Raw genomic sequence first — 21,776 nt, forward strand, 5'->3', positions numbered from 1 at the left:
TCCTTTCATACTTCTTGAGAACCAATATTCAAAATTATTAATACCATAAACAGATAGAGCTAATTTCTGTGTTAACAAAAGAACCTGTAGTGCTTTTTAAATCTTCTTTGAGAAAAAAATTCAGTTATAAAAGAATGTGTTAGCCATTTTTAACATGTCATATACTTTTCCTAATTCCTTGCCTTTAAAGTCTGAGATAATAGTCACAGGATTTCTCATTAAAAGTAAAAACTACTTGTGGGACACCTGTGTGGCTTAGTCAGCTAAGCATTAAGCATTCAACTTTTGGCCAGAACTAATGTCATGATCTGTGGGTTTCATGAGTTCAAGTCCCACATCAAGCTCTGTGCTGACAGGCATAGAGTGCTTGGGATCCTCTCTCTCCCTCTCTCTGCCCCTCCCCCACTCATGCTGTCTGTGTCTCTCAAAAAAAAATAAATAAATAAAACAGAAAGGTTAAAAAAAAAAAAAAAGAAAGAAAAAGAAAAAGAAAAAGAAAAAGAAAAAGAAAAAGAAAAAGAAAACCTGTAGGAGTGCCTGGGTGGCTCTGTCAGTTAAGCATCTGACTCTTGATTTTGGCTCAGGTCATGATCTCACGGTTCATGAGTGTTAAGCCCCGCATCAGGTTCTGCACTTAAGAGTGCAGAGCCTGCTTCAGATTCTCTCTCTCCCTGTCTCTCTGACAGATTTTCTAAAATCTTCCATGTATAGATGCATCAATATACTAAATGTAAAAAAAAAAAAAGGAAAAAAAATGACATTTTAATTTTAAAAATTAACCAAATAGACATAAGACAGAAAGAAAAACCTGTCCATATATATATATTTTTTAATATTTATTTAGTTTTGGGAAAGCACAAGCAGGGAAGGGGCAGAGAGAGGAGGACAGAGGATCCGAAGCAGGCTCTGCACTGACAGGCTAACAGCAGCAAGCCTGATGCGGGGCTCGAATTCACAGACAGCGAGATCATGACCTAAGCCAAAGTCGGACGATCAACCAACTGAGCCACCCAGGCACCCCAAAATCTGTTCATATTTTAAAGCACATAATCCAAAACCGTGCTATTCAACATGGTATCCCCTAGCCATATGTGGTTCTTTAAATTTATAATTATGTTAACTGAATGTTCCTCAATTGTTCTAGCCACTTTTCAAGTGCTCAATAGTTACATGATACTGGTGGAGAAATTATTAGAAGCACAGATTAGAGATCATCTCCTAATCACATAAAGTTTTATTGAATAGTGGTGCTCCATTCTAGAAGGTAGAAGTCGTCTTAAAGGCTACACCCAGGTGAGAGACTGGGCTGCTGAGATACACATCCCATTTTCGAAGATGATGCCTTTTATTGGGAAAACTCCCTGATGGATTCCTTCTAACTTCTGTTTTTATTTTTTGGCCTAGAAAGATAGAGGCCCCTGGGAATGGTTTGAAAGTAGAGAACGAAGACCTAATATACTACATGATAAAGTAACAAGAGTTTAAGAGGCTGCTGACAGTCTCTCAGGAAGAAGATGTCTGAGGAGTCTGGAAGGATTCAGAAAAGGAGAAAACGGGAGAGGTTGTGAGGAATCAACAAGACGTAAGGCAAATGGAGTCCACAGGAAAACAGCGAGTAAGACATTCCCTGTGGCAAGGAGACCAAAAAGCTTAAGAATAGTTGTGTCTGATATTCAAGTCGATGTTGTTGCCTGTACAGTACAAGGCTGAATACCCTTCAGTTTTCCCCTAACTTCAATAAGAATCTTTTATACACAAGAGCAACAAATCAGTGGAGCTCTGAGGCTATGAGAGAAACAGGAAACTTCAGGCAAAGAAAAGGCAGCAGTCACAGAAGGAGAAGCAGTGGGGCTGTAATGGTGGGGGCAAGAAATTATAGCAAAGAGAACCTCAAGCCCCCTCTCCCCCTAGGAAGGCCTGGAGATGTCAGAGAAGACTTGTGGGAACCTATAAATTAGGGATGAGAGCTGGAGCTATTTTGATAGGAAAGGTAACCACACAAGGCAGGAGGATTGCAGGCCATTCAAGTGGAGATACCTGGAGCACACAGGTGTACAGAGCCATATATTTACACTTGTACTGTAGTAGAGAAACTACACAAGATAAAAAAGAATTGGTCAAGAATTTTAAAGGTAACACGTTTGAGTGTGTAATACATGCTAGACCCTTCTAAGTACTATATATATACATGCACTAATTCATTTAAACCTCAGCACAATTCTAAAGTATTATCGCAATTACCTTCTTCTTATAATTAAGAAAATTGAACCAGTAGGGGCACTGGGGGGCTTAGTCAGGTGAGCATCTGACTCTTAATTTCCACTCAAGTCATGATCCCAGGGTTGTAGGGTCCAGTCCTGCAACGGGAATTGTGCTGAATGTGGAACCTGCTTAAGATTCTCTTTCTCTCTCCCTCTCTCTCTCCCTCCCTCCCTCCCTCCCTCTGCCCCTCTCCCCTGCTTACACTTTCTCTCAAGAAGGAAGGAAGGAAGGAAGGAGGAAAGAAAAAGAAAAGAAAACTGAGTAAGTACATAAAATGTAGAACATAATTCAAACTCAGCAGTCTGGCCACAAAGAAATTGCTCTCACCCACAATACTATGTTGCCTCCAAGTTATAGTTCAAGAAACTGTTTAGGAAATTGTTGCTATTTTCTCTTCTCAGTGAAAGGTAAAGAGAAAGAAAAGTATTTTAGAATCTGTTATGTTCAATAACTGAGCATTCCTAATAAAATCTGAAGAAGCAATCTGTTGGATGTTTTCAAGCTTCTCTTTCTGACTAACTTACAGGCTAATTTATGGCAAATAAGGGCTAGAAATCTAAACAATGTAAAATTCTTAAGAAGGGGGAAAAATCTTGATCTCTGCAACATTCTAATTAACTTATTTGGTGAGGTCACCAAGCCTTATGCGGAGGCATGATAAATACCATGCAAAATTTCAGGTATGAGTTGGAATTGTCTTTGCATAATGAAATGAGATAACCAAGAAAGGATAGCTTCCAATGAACTCAAAGTAACAAAAAATTGATACAGAATTGTAAAGATTTCTTTTCTTTCCCCTCCCCAAATTGTAAAGATTTCTTAACATTCTGTATGTAATTTTTGAATACTGAAGGATAATAAAAGATAAAGGTGAAGAAGAGCTCTACATTGAAAACATTTCTAAAGAATTTTCAATTTTGTCCTGTTGAAGGTAAAAATATTTAAGGTCGTAGAAACGTTAAGGCCTTAGAAAACAACATTCAGGTAATGATTTAGAATTTATCATGAATCAGATCTAACAATGAACTAGTTAACATAACCTGGGTAGAGAGATGTTTTGATTTCTATCATTAGTTCAATGCTACCTCTTTTAACTAGTAAAAAAAAAAAAAAAAAAAAATGCTGGGTTAATAGTGCCCTATTCTTCTGGCTGATAATAAAAACTATCAAGAGCAGTTCAGTTTCTGACAGACCAGGCAAAGGGCATTATCAGAAAGGCCAAATCCCGTGACAGCCTGGGCTGCTGAGATACACGGTTTACTTGTTCAGATGATACGGAGAGTTCCAATTTGACTTTCTCGCAACTTCATGCATAAGTAAACCCATACTAAGGAAAGAGATGGCCCAGCACAGCAAATCCTGGTGCCAAAGGGCTCATTAACGTCATAGTCATCCATACCCTCATGATTCTAACTTCTTCAGTATAGGAACATTGAACATCTGAGTAATTGGTGCTATTTCAATCATTTCCTTTTTATCACAATACCCAACCCAAATAAACAGGTCTCCCTAGTTTTTCCTTAAGTTCCTTGTGTAACTCTTGTGAATTATGTAAAAATACTTGGGGACAGACTCACCAGAATTTAGATAAGATGGTCCTTTATTTCTCAAATTACTTAAGAACTGGTTCTACAACAAGCCGACTTAAATTTTCCATATGATCCAAGTAAAAATAAGAGAGAAAGCAATGCTAACTAGGGTACAAAGCTCTAAAAGATTACATTCTCCTTTCTTTACAAACCATAGTTGGGAGGGGAGGGAAGGGGTACCACCATTCACACAGATACCAGAGTACAAACCAAACTATGTTTTTCTTTTACTTAAAAACCTTCCAAAGCCTGGGGCACCTGGCTGGCTCAGTCGGTTAAGCGTCCAACTTCAGCTCAGGTCATAATCTCACAGTCCGTGAGCTTGAGCCCCGCGTGGGGCTCTGTGCTGACAGCTCGGAGCCTGGAGCCTGCTTCAGATTCTGTGTCTCCCTCTCTCTCTGCCCCTCTCCCACTCACGCTCTGTCTCTCACACTCTCAAAAATGAATACATGTTTAAAAAAAAATTAAAAACAACAACAACAACATTTCAAAAGCTCCCTTTTCCAAGAAGATCAAGTCCAAGCTTCCTGAAACAGTGTCAGAAGTCTTCAGTAGGAGTGCACTATCAACTTAAAGAAGTGAAGCCTAAGAAAGCATTCCTAGGAAAAGCTACTTCTAAGCTAGTCAGGTGAGGAGGGTGAGGATTAGGTAGAGTAAAGCCCAGAGATAGAAATCTATAGTATGTATAGGCAAATACAAGCAGCTAGGTATTGTGAAAACTTAGTATGAGAGAGATTAGTACCGAAATTAGTACTTAGTATGAGATAGAAAAGTACCGAAATTTAACCAAATGAAATTATTTAGAACTTTAGGGTGCACTCAAATGGCCTATCACAAATCAACCTCCAGGCTTCCATTTTAAAATTGAGATAATTTTGTATTTTCTATTATTTTTACTTGTAAATAACTGTACAAACTATATGTGTGTGTGTGTGTGTGTGTGTGTGTGTACGGCATATGTGGCATATATGTATATGCAAGTAAGGATAAAATTCCCCTCTAATCACTTTAAAATTCCTACTCTCAGAAACTAGTCTGGCATGTATATTCTTTCAGACCTCTCAATATACTTCACACTCATAAATATGTACACACAAAAATACACAGTATTGCATCATGTTCCTTGATGTTCAAAGGTTTCCATGTAAATGGCATACTTCAGCTTGCTTCTTTTATTTGAAAATGTTTTGGAAGTCTATCCATATTAAGTCCAAATAGATCTAACTTATTCTTTTACATTTTGGCAAACTTACACCTCAATTAATCTAGCCATTCCCTACAATATGGCAAACACTATATTGGATATTTAGGTAATGAGAATGTATTTTCACAGTGCCACTCAGAGTTTGGCAAGCTAGAAAGTAAAGAACGGTTCTCAGAATCACACACACTCATCTCCAAAATCCAGAAATAATGTATCTTCTTGGTGACAATAGTTTGTTTTCAGCTTAATTGATTCCTCTTGTGAAACTGAACCAGACTGATAATTCAGAGAAACTTCAGTTTTGTATTCCAAATGAAGCCAGAGAAAATAAAATCTTGGTAAATACTTGTCAGAAAAGTGTGAATGTCTTCTGAAATTGTAATTTTATTTTTACCAAATAGCCCTAGAAAATTTATATATCCATTTTCCATTGAGCTCAAGGTGTATCAGTACATTATCTAGTTATCTCAACCTAGTTATGCTCAATCCACATGATCCATTTGAGTCAAAACAGCTGAACTTCCTTAAATAAATCAACAACATTTTTCTTTTTTGATGAAGTTTAATAATCACTGCATCTGACATGTTATAAAGTTGGTAAGAAAATATAGTCATGGGGACCCCTGAGGATTCAGCAAGATGAGTCAATTCCAAATGTTTCCTGACCTAAGGAAAGAGATCAGTAAATCTCTTCATTAAAGTTTCATCATGTTTTCAACTGCATTAAAATAAAAATTTTATTTCAAAAAATTTTTCTGGGGGCTGCCTGGGTGTCAGGCTCTGTGTTGACAGCCCAGAGCCTAGAGCCTGCTTCAGATTCTGTGTCTCCCTTTCTCTTTGCCCCTCTCTCACTCTTTCTTTGTCTCTCTCAAAAATAAATATTAAAAATTATTTTTTAATAAATAAATAATTGTTTAATGTTTATTTTTGAGGGAAAGAGCACACACATGTGAGTGGGGGAGGGAGAGAAAAAGAGAGGAAGAGAGAGGATCCCAAGCAATCTCTGTGCTGATAGCAGAGAGCATGAGGCAGGGCTCGAACTCACAAACCTTGAGATCATGACCTGAGCCAAAGTTGGACACTTAACCGACTGAGCCACTCAGGCGCCCCTAAAATAATAATTTTAAATCTGCATGGCTGTCTTTAGTTTCTTTTAAACATACTGGAAGTTGGCAGTGATTAAGCATACAAATATTAGGAGCATCCTTTTTACAATCTCAGTCACTGCCTCTGAAAAAACCAGCAGTCAATGTGGCAAGAAAGGTCATACACAAAGTCTTCTAATTAATGATTTAAGAAGATATAAATACACTAAACTTCTGTTTTGATTTGAATAAACTTTAAAATCCAATTTTATTACACTCTATATATTCATTCTACGTTAAAATAATTGACTTCTTATATGTTCTGGACATACCTCTCAAATTCCTTATTTGCAAATAGGCCCTAATAGTTCACATATACTAATTAATTAGATAAAAGATTGGAGGTTATATGTGTTTACTTGTGTATTTGTTTTAGGAATAAGTGATTCTCAAGAAGGTTGTACTCTAGCAAGGCACTTTGGTCAAGGAATAGCCTGTCGTGTCCCTGATCTGGTGGAGGTCAAACTAACGAGATCACTAGAAATATTATTTTGACTAGGACTTGTCCCATAAAAATACAAACATAGGCCACAGATAAGTGCTGCATATGTACCTTTAAATTCTCTAGTGACCACATTAAAAAAGAAGAAAATGGTAAAATTAATTTTAGTAATTTATTTTACCCAATATATCTACAATAGTATCATTCCAATGTGCGATCAAAAACTTTAAATGACTGATATTTTATATTCTTCTGTTCACACTAAATCTTCAAAATCCAGTGTGTACAGGATTAGTCGTATTTCAAGCGTTGAAAAAGCCACATAAAGCTAATGAATAGCAAACTGGACAGAACCAATATGGGGGGAACACCAGAAGCTTTGGAATAAATGAAGATCTAAGTTTGAATTCCAATTCTGCAATTCACTCAGCTACATGACTATGAGCCAGTTATATAAATTCTCTGAGCCCTGCTGTTCTTATCAGTAAACAGGAATAATACCATCTGCCTAACAAATTTCTTAAAAGAATTCAAGATAATATATGTAAAGTACCTTGGCATATTATGTGCCTGACATGGAACAGAAGTCAGTAAAATCCTCCTCATCCTCATCATTATATAAATTGAAGAAGAAAAAGTACCATTGTAAGAAAGCTGAAATTTAAACTGAAAAATGTGAAGAGAAAAATACACAAAGAAACAAAAACCTGAAATAAGATTATCAAAATGTTTTCTAACTAAATTTAGTCATAAATCCACTATTATCCATACAAAATAAAAACAAACAAAACTCATATTTTCCAAAATTATGAATAATGCCAAAATAAGACACTGCTAAAACTAGAGATATGGTGATAATTGTCTTTTTTTTTTTTTTTAAAGCAAATTTGCTTTCTTGATTACTGTTGCCAAGGCTAATATTAGTTTCTATTTCTACAGGGGGATAAATGGCTAAAAAGTTGAGTAGAAGCTTATTGGCATGAAAATGCAGTACTAAAAATGCTTACAAATAATCTACAAAGAGTATGAGGCATACTGATAACTTGAGCATTCTCTGTATAGTATGTAATGACAGTTTTTCCAAATAATTGTTACAGAATATTTGCATCCACTTCTATAAGATATTAAAATAAAATATAAAAAATAAAGAAAACATACCTCTGATAAAAATGTTTGGGCCGATTTCTGAGCTCCTACATGGAGCAGATATTCATATACGTAGAGTGCTAACCTGGAAAATAAATAAAGTATGTATTGAGAAGATGTATATTTTTAATTTTTTTTTTTTTTTTTTAGCGTTTATTTATTTTTGAGACAGAGAGAGACAAAGCATGAACGGGGGAGGGTCAGAGAGAGGGAGACACAGAATCTGAAACAGGCTCCAGGCTCTGAGCTGTCAGCACAGAGCCCAACGCGGGGCTCAAACTCACGGACCGCGAGATCATGACCTGGGCCGAAGTCAGCAGCTTAACTGACTGAGCCACCCAGGCACCCCGAGAAGATGTATATTTAAAATTCACTCTTTAATGCACATACCTTTTCATTACAAAAATATCTTACACACTAACAGTGACAGAAAAACAACTCTTCCCATTGCTATTTAATGGGAGTTTATACATGTCTGTTCAGAAAGAACTTAAACTAATTAAAATAGCACACAAAGAAAAAAAGCAAATATAGCTTTTCTTGACAAGAAACATCTAAAAGGGGATTTTGTCTTTGATCATGTCACTTATCATAACCTCGTTCCCTTTGTCATGCCTAATATAATTGATAATTTATAACTCAACATTAATAATCTCCATAACCTATTGTTATAATTATTATCTTTCATTATTAAAATAAATGAATTAAGTAATTGGACCTTTCCAACAACTTTATATCCTCCAATCTTCTTGGTGAATATTAACATAAACTCCAGCTATTTGCACATCTCTATGCTAATATGGGTACTCAAAGTCCATTTTAATATTTGTTCAGGCAACCTGTCCTTAGTCTTTAGGTATGATTATTAAACCAATAACATAGTATATTAGTTTGTAAGAATTCAAATTATCAGCAAACCACAGCATTAAGCAAACTTTAAAAACAGCAAATCATATTAAGCATTTGGATGCTTATAGTTTACAAGTTAACACAAAATTACATATAAATTTATCATTTAAATATAGAATATTAAGTATGCACTATACACTTGTACTATTCTCATTATCTTGTGGATTCAGAATTTTAAGCTACACCATGTGGCTCAATTTCAGTTGAGCTGTTAACAAAATATTATTCATAAACTCAAATTAGTCTGAGGCAGTATTTTTAATGATATCTTGGACTGATGCCCAGATAGCTCACAACAGTTCAGTTTCTGCTACACTATATTTACCAATATTAAGCCAGGTTTACAGTAAACAAAACAATGTAATAATAACCACAATTCTGTAGAGCTACACCATTTCTCTTGCCAAGTGAATTTCTGATTGTTAAAGACTGATAGCATTTGCAAAAATGAATATTTTCTTCATTTTCACGAAAAATATCATGCGTGACATGAAAAGAGAAAGCTAGTAGAAATTCAATTGCTCTGTCCATTCAATTCTTTCCCCATTCCAGAATTGCCAAACACTCAAAATGAGAATTACTCCGTGGTTACCAAGTACCACAAGAGAGTAGACATCTGTTAAAATTACACTTAGATAAAAAGTATGTTATTAGAAACATCTCCTAACCTCTTCAAGTTGAATGACACTTCTTAGATCGTGTTTCTCAACACTTTTTCTACCCTAACACACATGAGGAACATGATATCTTCCTTTTGATTGCCTTATCTCCTGTGGAAACATGGCTCATCCCCAAAGTACATAATGAATATGGGAATAATAATATTCCTATAGTTGCAAACAATCCCTACTAGTGATTCTTTTTTTTTTTTTTAATGTTTATTTATTATTGAGAGACATAGATGGAGCGTGAGTAGGGGAGGGGCAGAGAGAGAGGGAGACACAGAATCTGAAACAGGCTTCAGGCTCTGAACTGTCAGCACAGAGCCCGACACAGGGCTCGAACCCACAAACCGAGAGATCATGACCTGAGCCGAGTCAGACGCTTAACCGACTGAGCCACCCACGCACCCACCTACTAGTGATTCTTACTACATGTTCTTTAAATACACGTATCCCACACAACCTGTCCTTCCACTAACTACTCCCAAACCTGTCACATGATTCTCTGACCACAGTGGCAAATCTCACCTCAAAAAAGAATTGTGAATTTTTCCTGGAGAGACTATGAAGCCTCAAAATTGCTTGCTAGTGACAGTGTCACCCTACTGCCTGAGAAGAAACCTGGCCCCAAAGCAATTTCTTACAGTTGGTCAAATCTTGGGCCTGGCACCAAACCAGTGTTACCCACTAAACAAGAAAAGGCTGAACAATAAGGATGTTCCACCAAGCTTGGAAAAGTAGGAAGCAAGAGGCAGAGCATGAAGCAGAGACAGCAGGTGGGCCTTGGAGGAAGGGGAATGGACCCCAGAACAGCACAAGTGTTGCTGCGTCCTTGCAATGAACACCATTCATTCCAAGTTAAGCAAATCACTTCCTCGTAATCTCTTCTTTGTAATATTAAAGGGGCTAATATATTTCTACTATGTTTTTCTCAATTATGTAATAAAATGAATATCTCTTTACAAGTGGAATTAAAAGCAACAATCTCTAGTCTTTCTCTATGGATCTAAGACAGTGATTATAAAAAATGTATTGGCTGGAGAGCCTGGGTAGCTCAGTTGGTTAAGCATCTGACCCGTGATTTCTTGAGGTCTTGAGATCAAGCCTCTTTTCGTGTGGTTCTGCACTGAGCATGGAGCCTGCTTGGGATTCTCTCTCTCTCTCTCTCTCTCTCTCTCTCTCTCTCTCTGCCCCTCCCACTCCCCCTCTCCTCTCTCACTTTCAAAAACAAACAAACAAGCAAAAAAAAAAAAAACAACTATTGGAAGAGTCACAGAATCAATGGAGAAAAGGTGTCTCAAACTACATAACTAAAAATTCTGAAGCATCTTCTAAGTGGTATGCTTGTCCTCCTACCTTTGGAATGTGTGCAGTACAAGCACATCACCACCAACAGAGTGATACAGTGGGATAGGGCAGGAAAAAAACCTATCCATAATGTTAGCTCATATGTCCAAGTTCTATAGCCTCCCTTGAACAAAATTAATGCTGCCAGGCAGTCAAGATCTATACTCCAGAAAGAGTGGCTCTGCTACCATGACCACTCCATAATACATCACCAGCAAATCTCCAATATTTTAACTATCACCTCAGGGCAAAAGACTTCCCAAACCTATCTCTTTAGCCCTATCCTCTCTACTACACTCCAAACCTGCTGCTCTAAATTACTGTTTGAAGTTCCTAACATGATACTTCTCTTTAAATTGATCACATCCAAAGTTAAATTCATCTTCTCCACCTGTTTATAGTACCCATGCTCACCTTGAGTGAAATAGAATGTGAGTCTTCAATTCCTCATTTGTAAAATGGGAAGAATATTTTCCCATGACTGTTAAAATTTCACATAATTCTCTCACATCCAGTAATATATTACCAAGTCATGTAATGGACCTTAATGTCACAATCTCTCCCACATTTGCCAGTTCTTTCTATCCCCCTGCCTACCCCTGAGGAACCACTAGGAGCCACAGCAAGAGCAGAATCATTTGCTCTAGCTTCAGATACAGGTACTGTGTATTTCCAATTAGCTCTCATAGTAGAGGCGTCAGGGCCACTAGAAATAAGAAACTCCAGAAGGTTCTGGGGGAAAGCCCTGCAGTTAAAGATAACATTTGAACACAGATGATTCCAAGACTGGAGAGTAACACTTACCCATCCATGCAGGTAAATCATGGCATGGTCCCTTGCCTGCTGGCATGATATTACCAAACATAAGACAACATTTTGATTCAATTTCTACTGAACAGTAAAAATTTAAAAGTAAATATTGAATATGCAAATATTTAAACCATGTATACTCTCAAATTAACTTCATTTTCCTTTTTGGGAATCCTTGAAAAATTTATAATTTTTGATGATTTAGAGTGGCTATTTAACCTAGTGGATTATAGTGTGATCCAAATACATAAAAAATTAAGAATCATCCAATAATAGTTTATACACACATATACATACGTATATGTATACATACTGTGTATAGAAAAAGAATAGAAGGAAACATGAATTACAGCTACTGGTAGAAACATTAATAACAATAAGAAGTAACAAATTAAGTCTTATTAGTACAGATGGGGAGAGAAAACCTAAAGAAAGCATTAAGACCTATGGCCTACTTAGGGTGGGAACAAACACGCCCATACGTCCTTCTGAAGGCCTGAGGGCAACATTTCTTATAGCATGGTCCTCTAATTAAGAATCATAATGGTAGTTTTATGTCTCCAACAAAAGTTTAAACTTGGTGCCACTCACACTACACAAAAATCTAAGATATTTGGCTATATAAAAATATTAAACCTCTGGTAATACTTTTTGCAAACATTTTTCCCCAGTTTGTTGTTTGACTTAATTTGGGTAGTGATTTTTTTTTTTTTCCGGGGCAGGGGCATTTAGGTACTTTTGATATATAGAAAATATAGAAATAACTAATATGAAAAAAATGCCCAACACATAGATAAATGGGCAGGGACAATAACAAATATCATGACTAATTTTAAAACATGGAGACTGTCAGGGCACCTGGGGGGCTTAGTCCGTTCAGAGTCTGACATCAACTCAGGTCATGATCTCACAGTTCATTAGTTTGAATTCCGCCTCAGGCTCTGTGCTGATAGCTCAGAGCCTGGAGCCTGCTTCAGATTCTGTGTCTTCCTCTCTCTCTGCCCCTCCCCCAGTCACACTCTGTCTCTGTCTCTCTGTCTCTCAAAAATAAACATTAAAATAAGTTATAAAATAAAATAAAACATGGAGAAGTTAAATATTGTGAATCAAAGAAATATATATTAAAGAAGTAATAGGATTTAAATTCTCACTTAAGCACATAATATGTGAGGAAATGGACACTCAAATAATGCTGAGGACAATAAACTGGTATTATGCTTTCAAAACCAATTTGGCAATAAATATGCATCAAGAATTTGGAAAAAAAATTTATAAACTTTGACCCAGTAATTCTATTACTGGAATCTAGCTAAAGAAATTATCCTAAATGTAGAAAAGCTTAATGCACAATAATTTTTAGCCAAAGATTATATAGAACAGAGAATGAATGAATGAATGAATGAAGAAATGAAGAAGAAACTAGCTGAAGTTACAGTGAAATATTTTACATTAGTTAATTTCATGTTTGAAAATATAATTCAGAATTTAATTATAAATTTATTCAATAAGCACTTAAGTGAATTCTCTCTGCTTAACTCCTGAACTTAGAAATCTAAGAAACTGTCGGGGTGCCTGGGTGGCTCAGTCAGTTAAGCATCCGACTTCGGCTCAGGTCATGATATCACGGTCCGTGAGTTTGAGCCCCGAGTCGGGCTCTGTGCTGACAGCTCAGAGCCTGGAGCCTGCTTCGGATCCTGTGTCTCCCTCTCTCTCTGACCCTCCCCCATTCATGCTCTCTCTCTCTGTCTCAAAAATAAATAAACATTAAAAAAAAATCTAAGAAAATGTCACTACCACATGAGCAAGTAAAATTATTTCAAATTTACTTCGTGAAAATTATAAAATCTAACAAAGAAACAAATTTTTACCATTCATATGAACGAACTCTATTACACACCTATCATTTAACAGTACTAGAACAACTAAGTATATACTAATAAAGCATCTACAAGAGATATTGTCACTCATGAGTCTTATAGTGAATTCTCAACTATCCTTGTAAATGAAGTACTTTACGGTCTGAGAAAGGGGTAAAGACCTAAATTCACTCAATTCTTTCTATAATCTAATTTGATATTAAATCTCTTCCTCCAAGGAAATTGTAGAAAATAAGGACCTACAGGCAAGATATTAAAAAGATTTCTAAGACAGGATTGTTAATTTGCAAACAAGTTTCCAAGGTATGCATAAATAAAAGGTGAATGTGTTCTATAGTTCAGAGCTAATTCCTAACTCTCTTTCTACATACATGTATATGTACATATATCAATTATCTATGTGTGTGTGTATAATACATCTTTATTTTTTTTTATTTTTATTAAAAAAATTTTTTTAACGTTTATTTATTTTTGAGACAGAGAGAGACAGAGCATGAACAGGGGAGGGACAGAGAGAGAGGGAGACACAGAATCTGAAACAGGCTCCAGACTCTGAGCTGTCAGCACAGACCCCGACGCGGGGCTCGAACTCACGGACCGTGAGATTATGACCTGAGCCGAAGTCAGATGCTTAACCGACCGAGCCACCCAGGCACCTCTAATACATCTTTATTTTAAAAAACATTATTTGGGGCACCTGGGTGGCTCAACCAGTTAAACATATGACTCTTGGTTTTGCCTCAGTTCATGATCTCATGGTTCATGAGTTCAAGCCCTGCATCAGGCTCTGTGTGCTGATGGTGTGAAGCCTGCTTGGGATTCTCTGTACCCCTCACTCTCTACCCCTCCTCAACTTGCTCTCTCTGCCTCTCAAAATAAATAAATATACTTTACAAAAATTTTTAAAAATCATTATATCATGGGAATGCAAGCTGGTACGGCCACTCTGGAAAACAGTATGAAGGTTCCTTAAAAAACTAAAAATAGAACTACCCTATGACCCAGCAATTGCACTACTAGGCATTTACCCAAGGGGTACAGGTGTGCTGTTTCGAAGGGACACATGCACCCGCATGTTTATAGCAGCACTATCTACAATAGCCAAAGTATGGAAAAATCCCAAATATCCACTGATGGATGAATGGATAAAGAAGATGTGGCATATATATACATAAACATGCACACACACACACACACACACACACACACACACACACACACAATGGAGTATTACTCAGCAATCAAAAAGAATGAAATCTTGCCATTTGCAACTACGTGGATGGAACTGGAGGGTATTATGCTAAGTGAAATGAGTCAGAGAAAGACAAAAATCATGACTTCACTCATATGAGGACTTTAAGAGACAAAACAGATGAACATAAGGGAAGGAAAACAAAAATAATATAAAAACAGGGAGGGGGGCAAAACAGAAGAGACTCATAAATATGGAGAACAAACTGAGGGTTATTGGAGCGGTTGTGGGAGGCAGGATGGGCTAAATGGGTACAGGGCACTAAGGAATCTACCCCTGAAATCATTGTTGCACTATATACTAATTTGGATGTAAATTTAAAAAAATTAAAAATAAAATTTAAAAAAATCATTATTTCACAACAGTCAGCTAATAAAAATGGCCTAATGTTTTTTAAATCTAAATTTATAAAACAGTTAAAAGTGGATATGACTTGATATTATAGAAAGGACATGTTTATCTGCTGAACAGGATTCATCAAGTTTCCTTTATATTACATATGCCAGTTATAATAACATATAATGTTTTTTAGATTTTTTAATGTTTGTTTATTTTTGAGAGAGAGACAGAGCGTGAGCAAGGGAGGGAGGGCACAGAGAGGAAGACACAGAATCTGAAGGAGGCTCTAGGCTCTGAGCTGCCAGCAGAGCCTGACATGGGGCTCAAACTCACAAACCACAAGATCATGACCTGAGCCGAAGTCAGACACTTAACCGACTGGGCCACCAGGCACCCCAACAAGTAATTTAATATTTACAAAACTTTTCAGGAATAAATACTATAATACGTACCACATTTTTGTAATGTGTGGATAACATTTTATTACGCCTCACGATTTTCCTGTGAGGGAGACAGAGTTATGAACTATGTAGAAATATTATTAGGTAAGTGTCTATATAGTGGAAAGTCCAACTACCAATAAATGACCATGTCTATCAGTCTGCCCGTAATATCCTGTATCTACTTTTCAAACTTAGGTCTATTACCAATTAGAGAACCTGTCTTTTTCACACTATCCTTTTAATATTCCAAAAAGATGTAGTGTTGAAACTGAAAAGGGCTCAAACTCACAGACTGTGAGATCACGACCTTAGCCGAAGTCGGATGCTTAACCGACTGACCCACTCTGGTACCCTAATAAGCTGTGTTTTTTGTTTTTTTTTTAAGTTGTAATACAATCTTGTCATCCTTCCACCTTTATACATACAGTGAATTAACCATAAGAATTTTTTCTTTTTTTTTTTTTCGGGGCCTAACTGAATGAATTTTAAAATTACAAATAGGAGTCTATTAATATGAAGGCTTTATTTGAATCTTTTTTTCTTTTTCCTTGCTAAATGTAAGAAGATGGGAAAATGTGAACAGTTTTCATCACTGAAGTTTGGAATGGATGGATGTTTTCTTATATTAAATGGCAGCTTTCAGAGCCTGGAGCCTCTTCAAATTCTGTGTCTTTCTCTCTCTCTCTCTGTCCCTCCCCACTCACACTCTGTCTCTCTCTGTCTCTCAAAAATAAATAAACATTAAAAATAAATAAATAAATAACAAATAAAATACTACAGTTTGACAACATAACATTGCCAAAACAATTCCTTCACACTGATTTAATCCCTATATGCAAAAAAAAAAAAAAAAAAAAAAAAAAAAAAATACTTTTTTACAGAAATAAGTTAGTCCATTTAGTTATGGGTGGTAAATTTGTTTGTTTGTTTGTTTGTTTTTTTAATAAAATTAATCCCCAATGACAAAAACCTCCTTCTCTCTGCTTTACTTCCTTTTAAAAGAAAAGAAGTCAAGGTTAGGAAATAAAAAAACAAAAAGATGGTAGAGGACTACAAGAGGGGTATTTTGTAAAGAATGGTCTAGCTATGGCCATTTAACACCAGTGAATTATAGGTATCCAAAATGCTGCATCCAAAATTTAGTCCCCATCTTTTGTCCTTAAATCCCAATGTCAGTAAGCATAAGATTTAGATATAGAGAACTGAAAGCAGACCAAAAGCAAATTAAGTTCTGTCTTTTCCAGTCACGTTGGATCTACAAAAGAGATCTCTCTTATTCCTGAGCCACTGTATAATTCCAGTATTGACCAAAGACATGTATCAGTGTCCAAATGTGACTCCTAGGTGATAAAATGCCAGTAGTTAGCTGGATCACAGCTACCTAACAAGTAGCAAGGAGCATTTGACAGCTACTGACAGGCTGCTCATGAGACTGTAAGTAGTTTAGCAGTGACACTAGATCAGCCTGATCAAATTTTCAACAGAGTTTACAACCTAGTGCTAAGGAGGTGTGAAAAATTAGAAATCTCTTTCTAACATTGTCTTTTAAAAGTTCTTCATCATTAACAGCGAAGCTAAAAAACTGATTTAGAGTGTCAAAACTGTCTATGCAATGAGACTTCATTTGACTAACACCCAGTCTTTGTTTTAGCACACTAAAATTCCTATTATTTTTAATATTCTCAATATCAGTCATAAAGAAATAGATACATGATATATATACAGATACTGAAGATACTAAATGTTCTAGGGCAGGGATAAATGAATCAGTTAAGATAGGGACAGGAAGGAAAGATTAAACAATTACATGAGTAGCTGGGTACAAAAAATATTTAACTCTGCTGATGTCTCATTGATGAGACAAGTAATATTTGGGAATATGATTTGAAATTAAGTGATATGGTGTACTTAGAAAAAAAAACACACTTGTCTTATATAGACAGGCAAGTTCAGGATTAAAGTGACTACAATCAATTTGGGGGAACTAAAAAGCCTAAGATGTAAAAATGAGAATTAATAAAAAAATAATTAATCAAGTTTGTAGAAATACAATTACTCATTGAAAATTCACAGTAAAATTTTCCACCCAATCTTCTATCTAATCTATAAACACTAGAAATACAGTACTGACTGTACTTGATAACAGTACTTATTCCACTGCAATCCAGCTGGAAAATCTTATACTTTATACCCAGGCTCCCACTTGCTTACGGAATCTTGATATATACAATTTAAGTCTTTACTATCTGTTGGTGTTATCCTTACAGAGTAGATTTTCCTTTACATTCACCCAGAATACTAGTAGCTTCTTAATCCTTGCTGATTAACCATGGAAATCTTCTCGTACTCTATTTCAATGTTTTAACATCAAAATTAACATAGACACCAGACCTCAACTTATGCCATGGAGGAGTAAGTAGAACTGAACTTGTTCTCTTTCTTTAAACAACTAGAAAACTGGATATAATATCTGATCAAATCTGAGAGGGATTTAGGCAGCTGGAATTTGTGGGCAGAGTATTAGACAGGAGGGAACTACACAGGAAAAAGCTCCAACCATCTTGTTGCCCATGCGTGAGGTGAAACTTTACCAGGCCAAGGAAAGAACACTGCTCAAGAACATTCATTAGAGAACCATGGGTCATACCACGGGTCACACATCAGAGGTAGGACTAAACTAGTGTTAGAGTAAAAGGAGACTGAAGCCGCACAATGGTGAGTAATTTTAACCACCTAAACCAAGGTTTGTTTTTTTTTTTTAATTTTTTTTCCCAACGTTTATTTATTTTTGGGACAGAGAGAGACAGAGCATGAACAGGGGAGGGGCAGAGAGAGAGGGAGACACAGAATCGGAAACAGGCTCCAGGCTCTGAGCCATCAGCCCAGAGCCTGTCGCGGGGCTCGAACTCACGGACCGCGAGATCGTGACCTGGCTGAAGTCGGATGCTTAACCGACTGCGCCACCCAGGCGCCCCTAAACCAAGGTTTTAACAGTATACAAGTCTAGCCAGATTGATATGGCCAGAAAGAAAGTAGCTTTAAGTAAAGATAAGTACGAAAAACAAAAAAAAATGATACTGGTTATCAACTCAGAGATATTAAGATAGCTTTAAGGTTGGTAAATGACTTGGCCAGTGGGTGCAAGGAGTATATGGGAAATCTTTGTACTTCATTCAATTTTGCTGTGAACCTAAAACTGCTCTTTAAAACAAAAAGGTGGATGTGATGGATAATGCAGTTTCTTACTTCCTTCTCCTGTACCTTACTCCTCCTGTACTGTTCGGTATTTTGCAAATTTTCTATAATCAAGAAAAAATTATTTTAAAACTTAGTCATGAGCTCATAGCTCCTTCCCCAAGCTTATTATCTACATGTAACACTTCCTCAAGTAAAGATTAACAGTAATAGCTTAATAATGTTAGTTCAATATATTATAACAAAGAAAATCTTCCTTCTAAATAACGTAAATTATATATCCAAGAAATTAAGATATCTAGAAAATATTTAAAAGATGTCTGATGTTTTCCTGCTGGTTACTAAGCACCAAAAATAACTTATTCAGAATTTTTTTCTGGCTTTACCACTCTTATTTTTCTTAATTCTTCCTACTAATTCTCTTTTGTTATATTTGCACATGCCATTTTGGCATTGAGACCTATTCTACTTTATATCTGTTTTCTTTTCCCATTCACTTTACATTCCCCACTACTTTTTGCACCTTCTTTTTTAATGTTTCCCCATATTCCAACTTCTTTATCCTCAGCCAAACCCTATGATCATCTAGCTATAACACACTTGGTAATGTCTTTACTTGGACCTACTCATTATTGTCATATTTAAAGCATACACATTAATATGCACCCTTAAGTGAGGCTAGTGCTTATGATCCATTTTCCACTTTCCCTAGAATAATTCTGGAAGAGTTTTTCTCATAACAAATTCCAGCAATGTCTCTGATCTGTACTCCTTAAGGTATAGGCAGAACAGGAAAGAAAGGCTTCAGAAGAATACAGCCACAGACATAAGGACCCAGAACTCTTAACACTACAGAAAGAAGTGGGCAGGCATTCAAAGGAAAAACTCCAACTCAGGAAAGACACAGGATAATTCTTTCCCTATGATTTTCAGTGGATATAAATGCACGGTAATTGTTTTAATTTTTTTGAGTTAATGTTTTTTAAAGATCCATATAAGATAATCAGAACTTTATGTTTCCCCCTCACCCCCAGGTCTTAATCTATTTCCTAGCATTGGTTTGAAATATTTAAACACTTACAGCATTTGGTCTTTCAGACTGTTTATTAATCTCTTTCTTAGGCAACTCTTACGTATCTATTTTGTGTAAAGTACTGAGAAGCAATGAAATATCATTAAGATCTATTAATGTAGAATCTGTAGCAATAGAGTCAGAGAATGCATCTTTACATCAAGAAAGAGTTTAACTAGTAGCAAAAATAATTCTAAATATCTGATGTTAGAAACAAAAACAATTTTCAAACATCCTGAGAAACTTTACAAATGAACACTTATGCTAATCACCACCAACAGTTAATAAGCTCCTACTATTGTTCTAGGTGTTAGAAAAAAAAAAGAGAGACAGGGAGAGAGATACAAATTTTGCTCTCAGGTAATTTTCAGACTTGTTAATGGGATGAAACATATAATTAAAAATAAGATTGGTAATATAAAGGAGCATATGATGGGTATGCAAGCAACAAAACATAAAGAAACCAGAATAGGAAGAGACCATTATAAGAGACTCTTGACAAAAGGGCTTCAACTGACAGAGGAAATAGCACTTAATCTAGGTATTAAGGGAAATGGGATAAGCAGGAAGAAAAGGAGATTTTAAAGAAAAGGGTAATAGTATGAAAGAATTATCTGTATTATACTCAATACTGGTAGTCAAAATAAAATTCTCTATGTACCTGAAAGTAATAAAATGGTTTTGTAAGATACTCTATTACTGAGACAGATTTCTACATTTCAATATACAATAGAAAGACTTTACTCCAGTATTATGGAATATAATATAGTAACAATACCAACTTATATTTATAGTGTTTTATAGCTTATAAAATGCTTTCACATATGAAAGTCATTTATTATTAGCCATTTATAGTAATTTTATTTTATTAAGAATTTTTTTTACATAATTCTCTTTTAATTATTTTTTCAGCTTATATTAAAATGAGGCTTATTATGACATTTGTAATTGAAAAAATGTTTATCTAGAAGAATGTTTACCTATAGAATCTCCCAAATGAAATGTAGGTTATCATGAAAAGCTTTAGAATACAGAAATTTACTTTCTATTCAAAAACATGAGCAAAAACCCACTTTTTATTTTTTTAATATCAGAAAGTAGAATCTATATTTTTCAAATTTAGATAATGTTATTTTTATGCTTCAGCTATATTTGTATCTAAGACAAATATTTAAAATGTATCTCTACATAAGAAGCCAAAAAAGAAAAGCAAGCAGGAGGGAAAAAAAACAAGATAAAACACAACATGAAGCTCTATTAAATTCATCTCCAGATAGTCAATTTCTAATCAATTGCACTAAGAAAGCATTTAGCATTCATGAGTGCCTAAATCAAAGAAAAGAGAGTGAGCTAAGAAATCCTGACTTCCTTAAGTCCAGATAGAAATAAGCAAACTAACTCCTTAACTTTAGATAAGCAATCATAGTATAATTAGCAAATTTGAAAATAAAATTTAGGAGATAACTAAAATATTTAGATTCCTGAATTCACATCCCTAAAGAAGAGACACTATGAAACACTGCACTAAATCTGATTAAGATTAGTTTAACAAGGAGCACCTGGATGGCTCAGTCAGTTGAGAATCCAACTTCAGCTCAGGTAATGATCTCATAGTTCTTGAGTTCGAGCCCCAATGTGGGCTCTATACTGACAGTTCAGACCCTGGAGCCTGCTTCGGATTCCATGTCTCCCTCTCTCTCTGCCCCTCCCCTGCTCGCACTCTGTCTCTCTCTCTCTCTCTCAAAAATAAACATTATAAAAAAAATTTTTTTAAGATTAGTTCAACAAAAATAAATGTAAAATCCTGTGCTTGAATCAAAAAACTTGTACAGGATTGACAAATATAACTTAATAATAGCTCATGTAAAAAGACAGATTTTAGTTGACTGTAAGTTTATGAATTAATAGCATATTTAACTGCCCTGCCAAAAGAGCTAATTTTATCTCTAAAGGTTTTAATAAAGTATAGAACTAGAGAGGAGAGGTAATATTCCTAGAAAGATGAGGAAGAAAAAAAAGAAAGACAATAATAAACAATGGCTGAAAGTGTCAGTGATGCCTAGCCTGCAAAAAGAAAAGGCC

General features: G+C 35.6%; 1 protein-coding gene across 5 annotated transcripts in view; it reads right to left on the reverse strand.

The window, feature by feature from the left end:
- SSBP2 (single stranded DNA binding protein 2) overlaps nt 1-21,776 on the reverse strand; it is a 313,722-nt gene that overhangs the window by 214,235 nt on the left and 77,711 nt on the right. For all 5 annotated transcript variants that reach the window (XM_045497122.1, XM_045497123.1, XM_045497124.1 and 2 more), the window contains exon 2: nt 7,801-7,873. In XM_045497122.1, the coding sequence (XP_045353078.1) occupies nt 7,801-7,873 (73 nt within the window). The remainder of the gene's footprint in view (nt 1-7,800; nt 7,874-21,776) is intronic.

This window comes from Leopardus geoffroyi, chromosome A1 (assembly GCF_018350155.1).
Source record: "Leopardus geoffroyi isolate Oge1 chromosome A1, O.geoffroyi_Oge1_pat1.0, whole genome shotgun sequence".
In the NCBI taxonomy this organism is placed as follows: Eukaryota; Metazoa; Chordata; class Mammalia; order Carnivora; family Felidae; genus Leopardus; species Leopardus geoffroyi.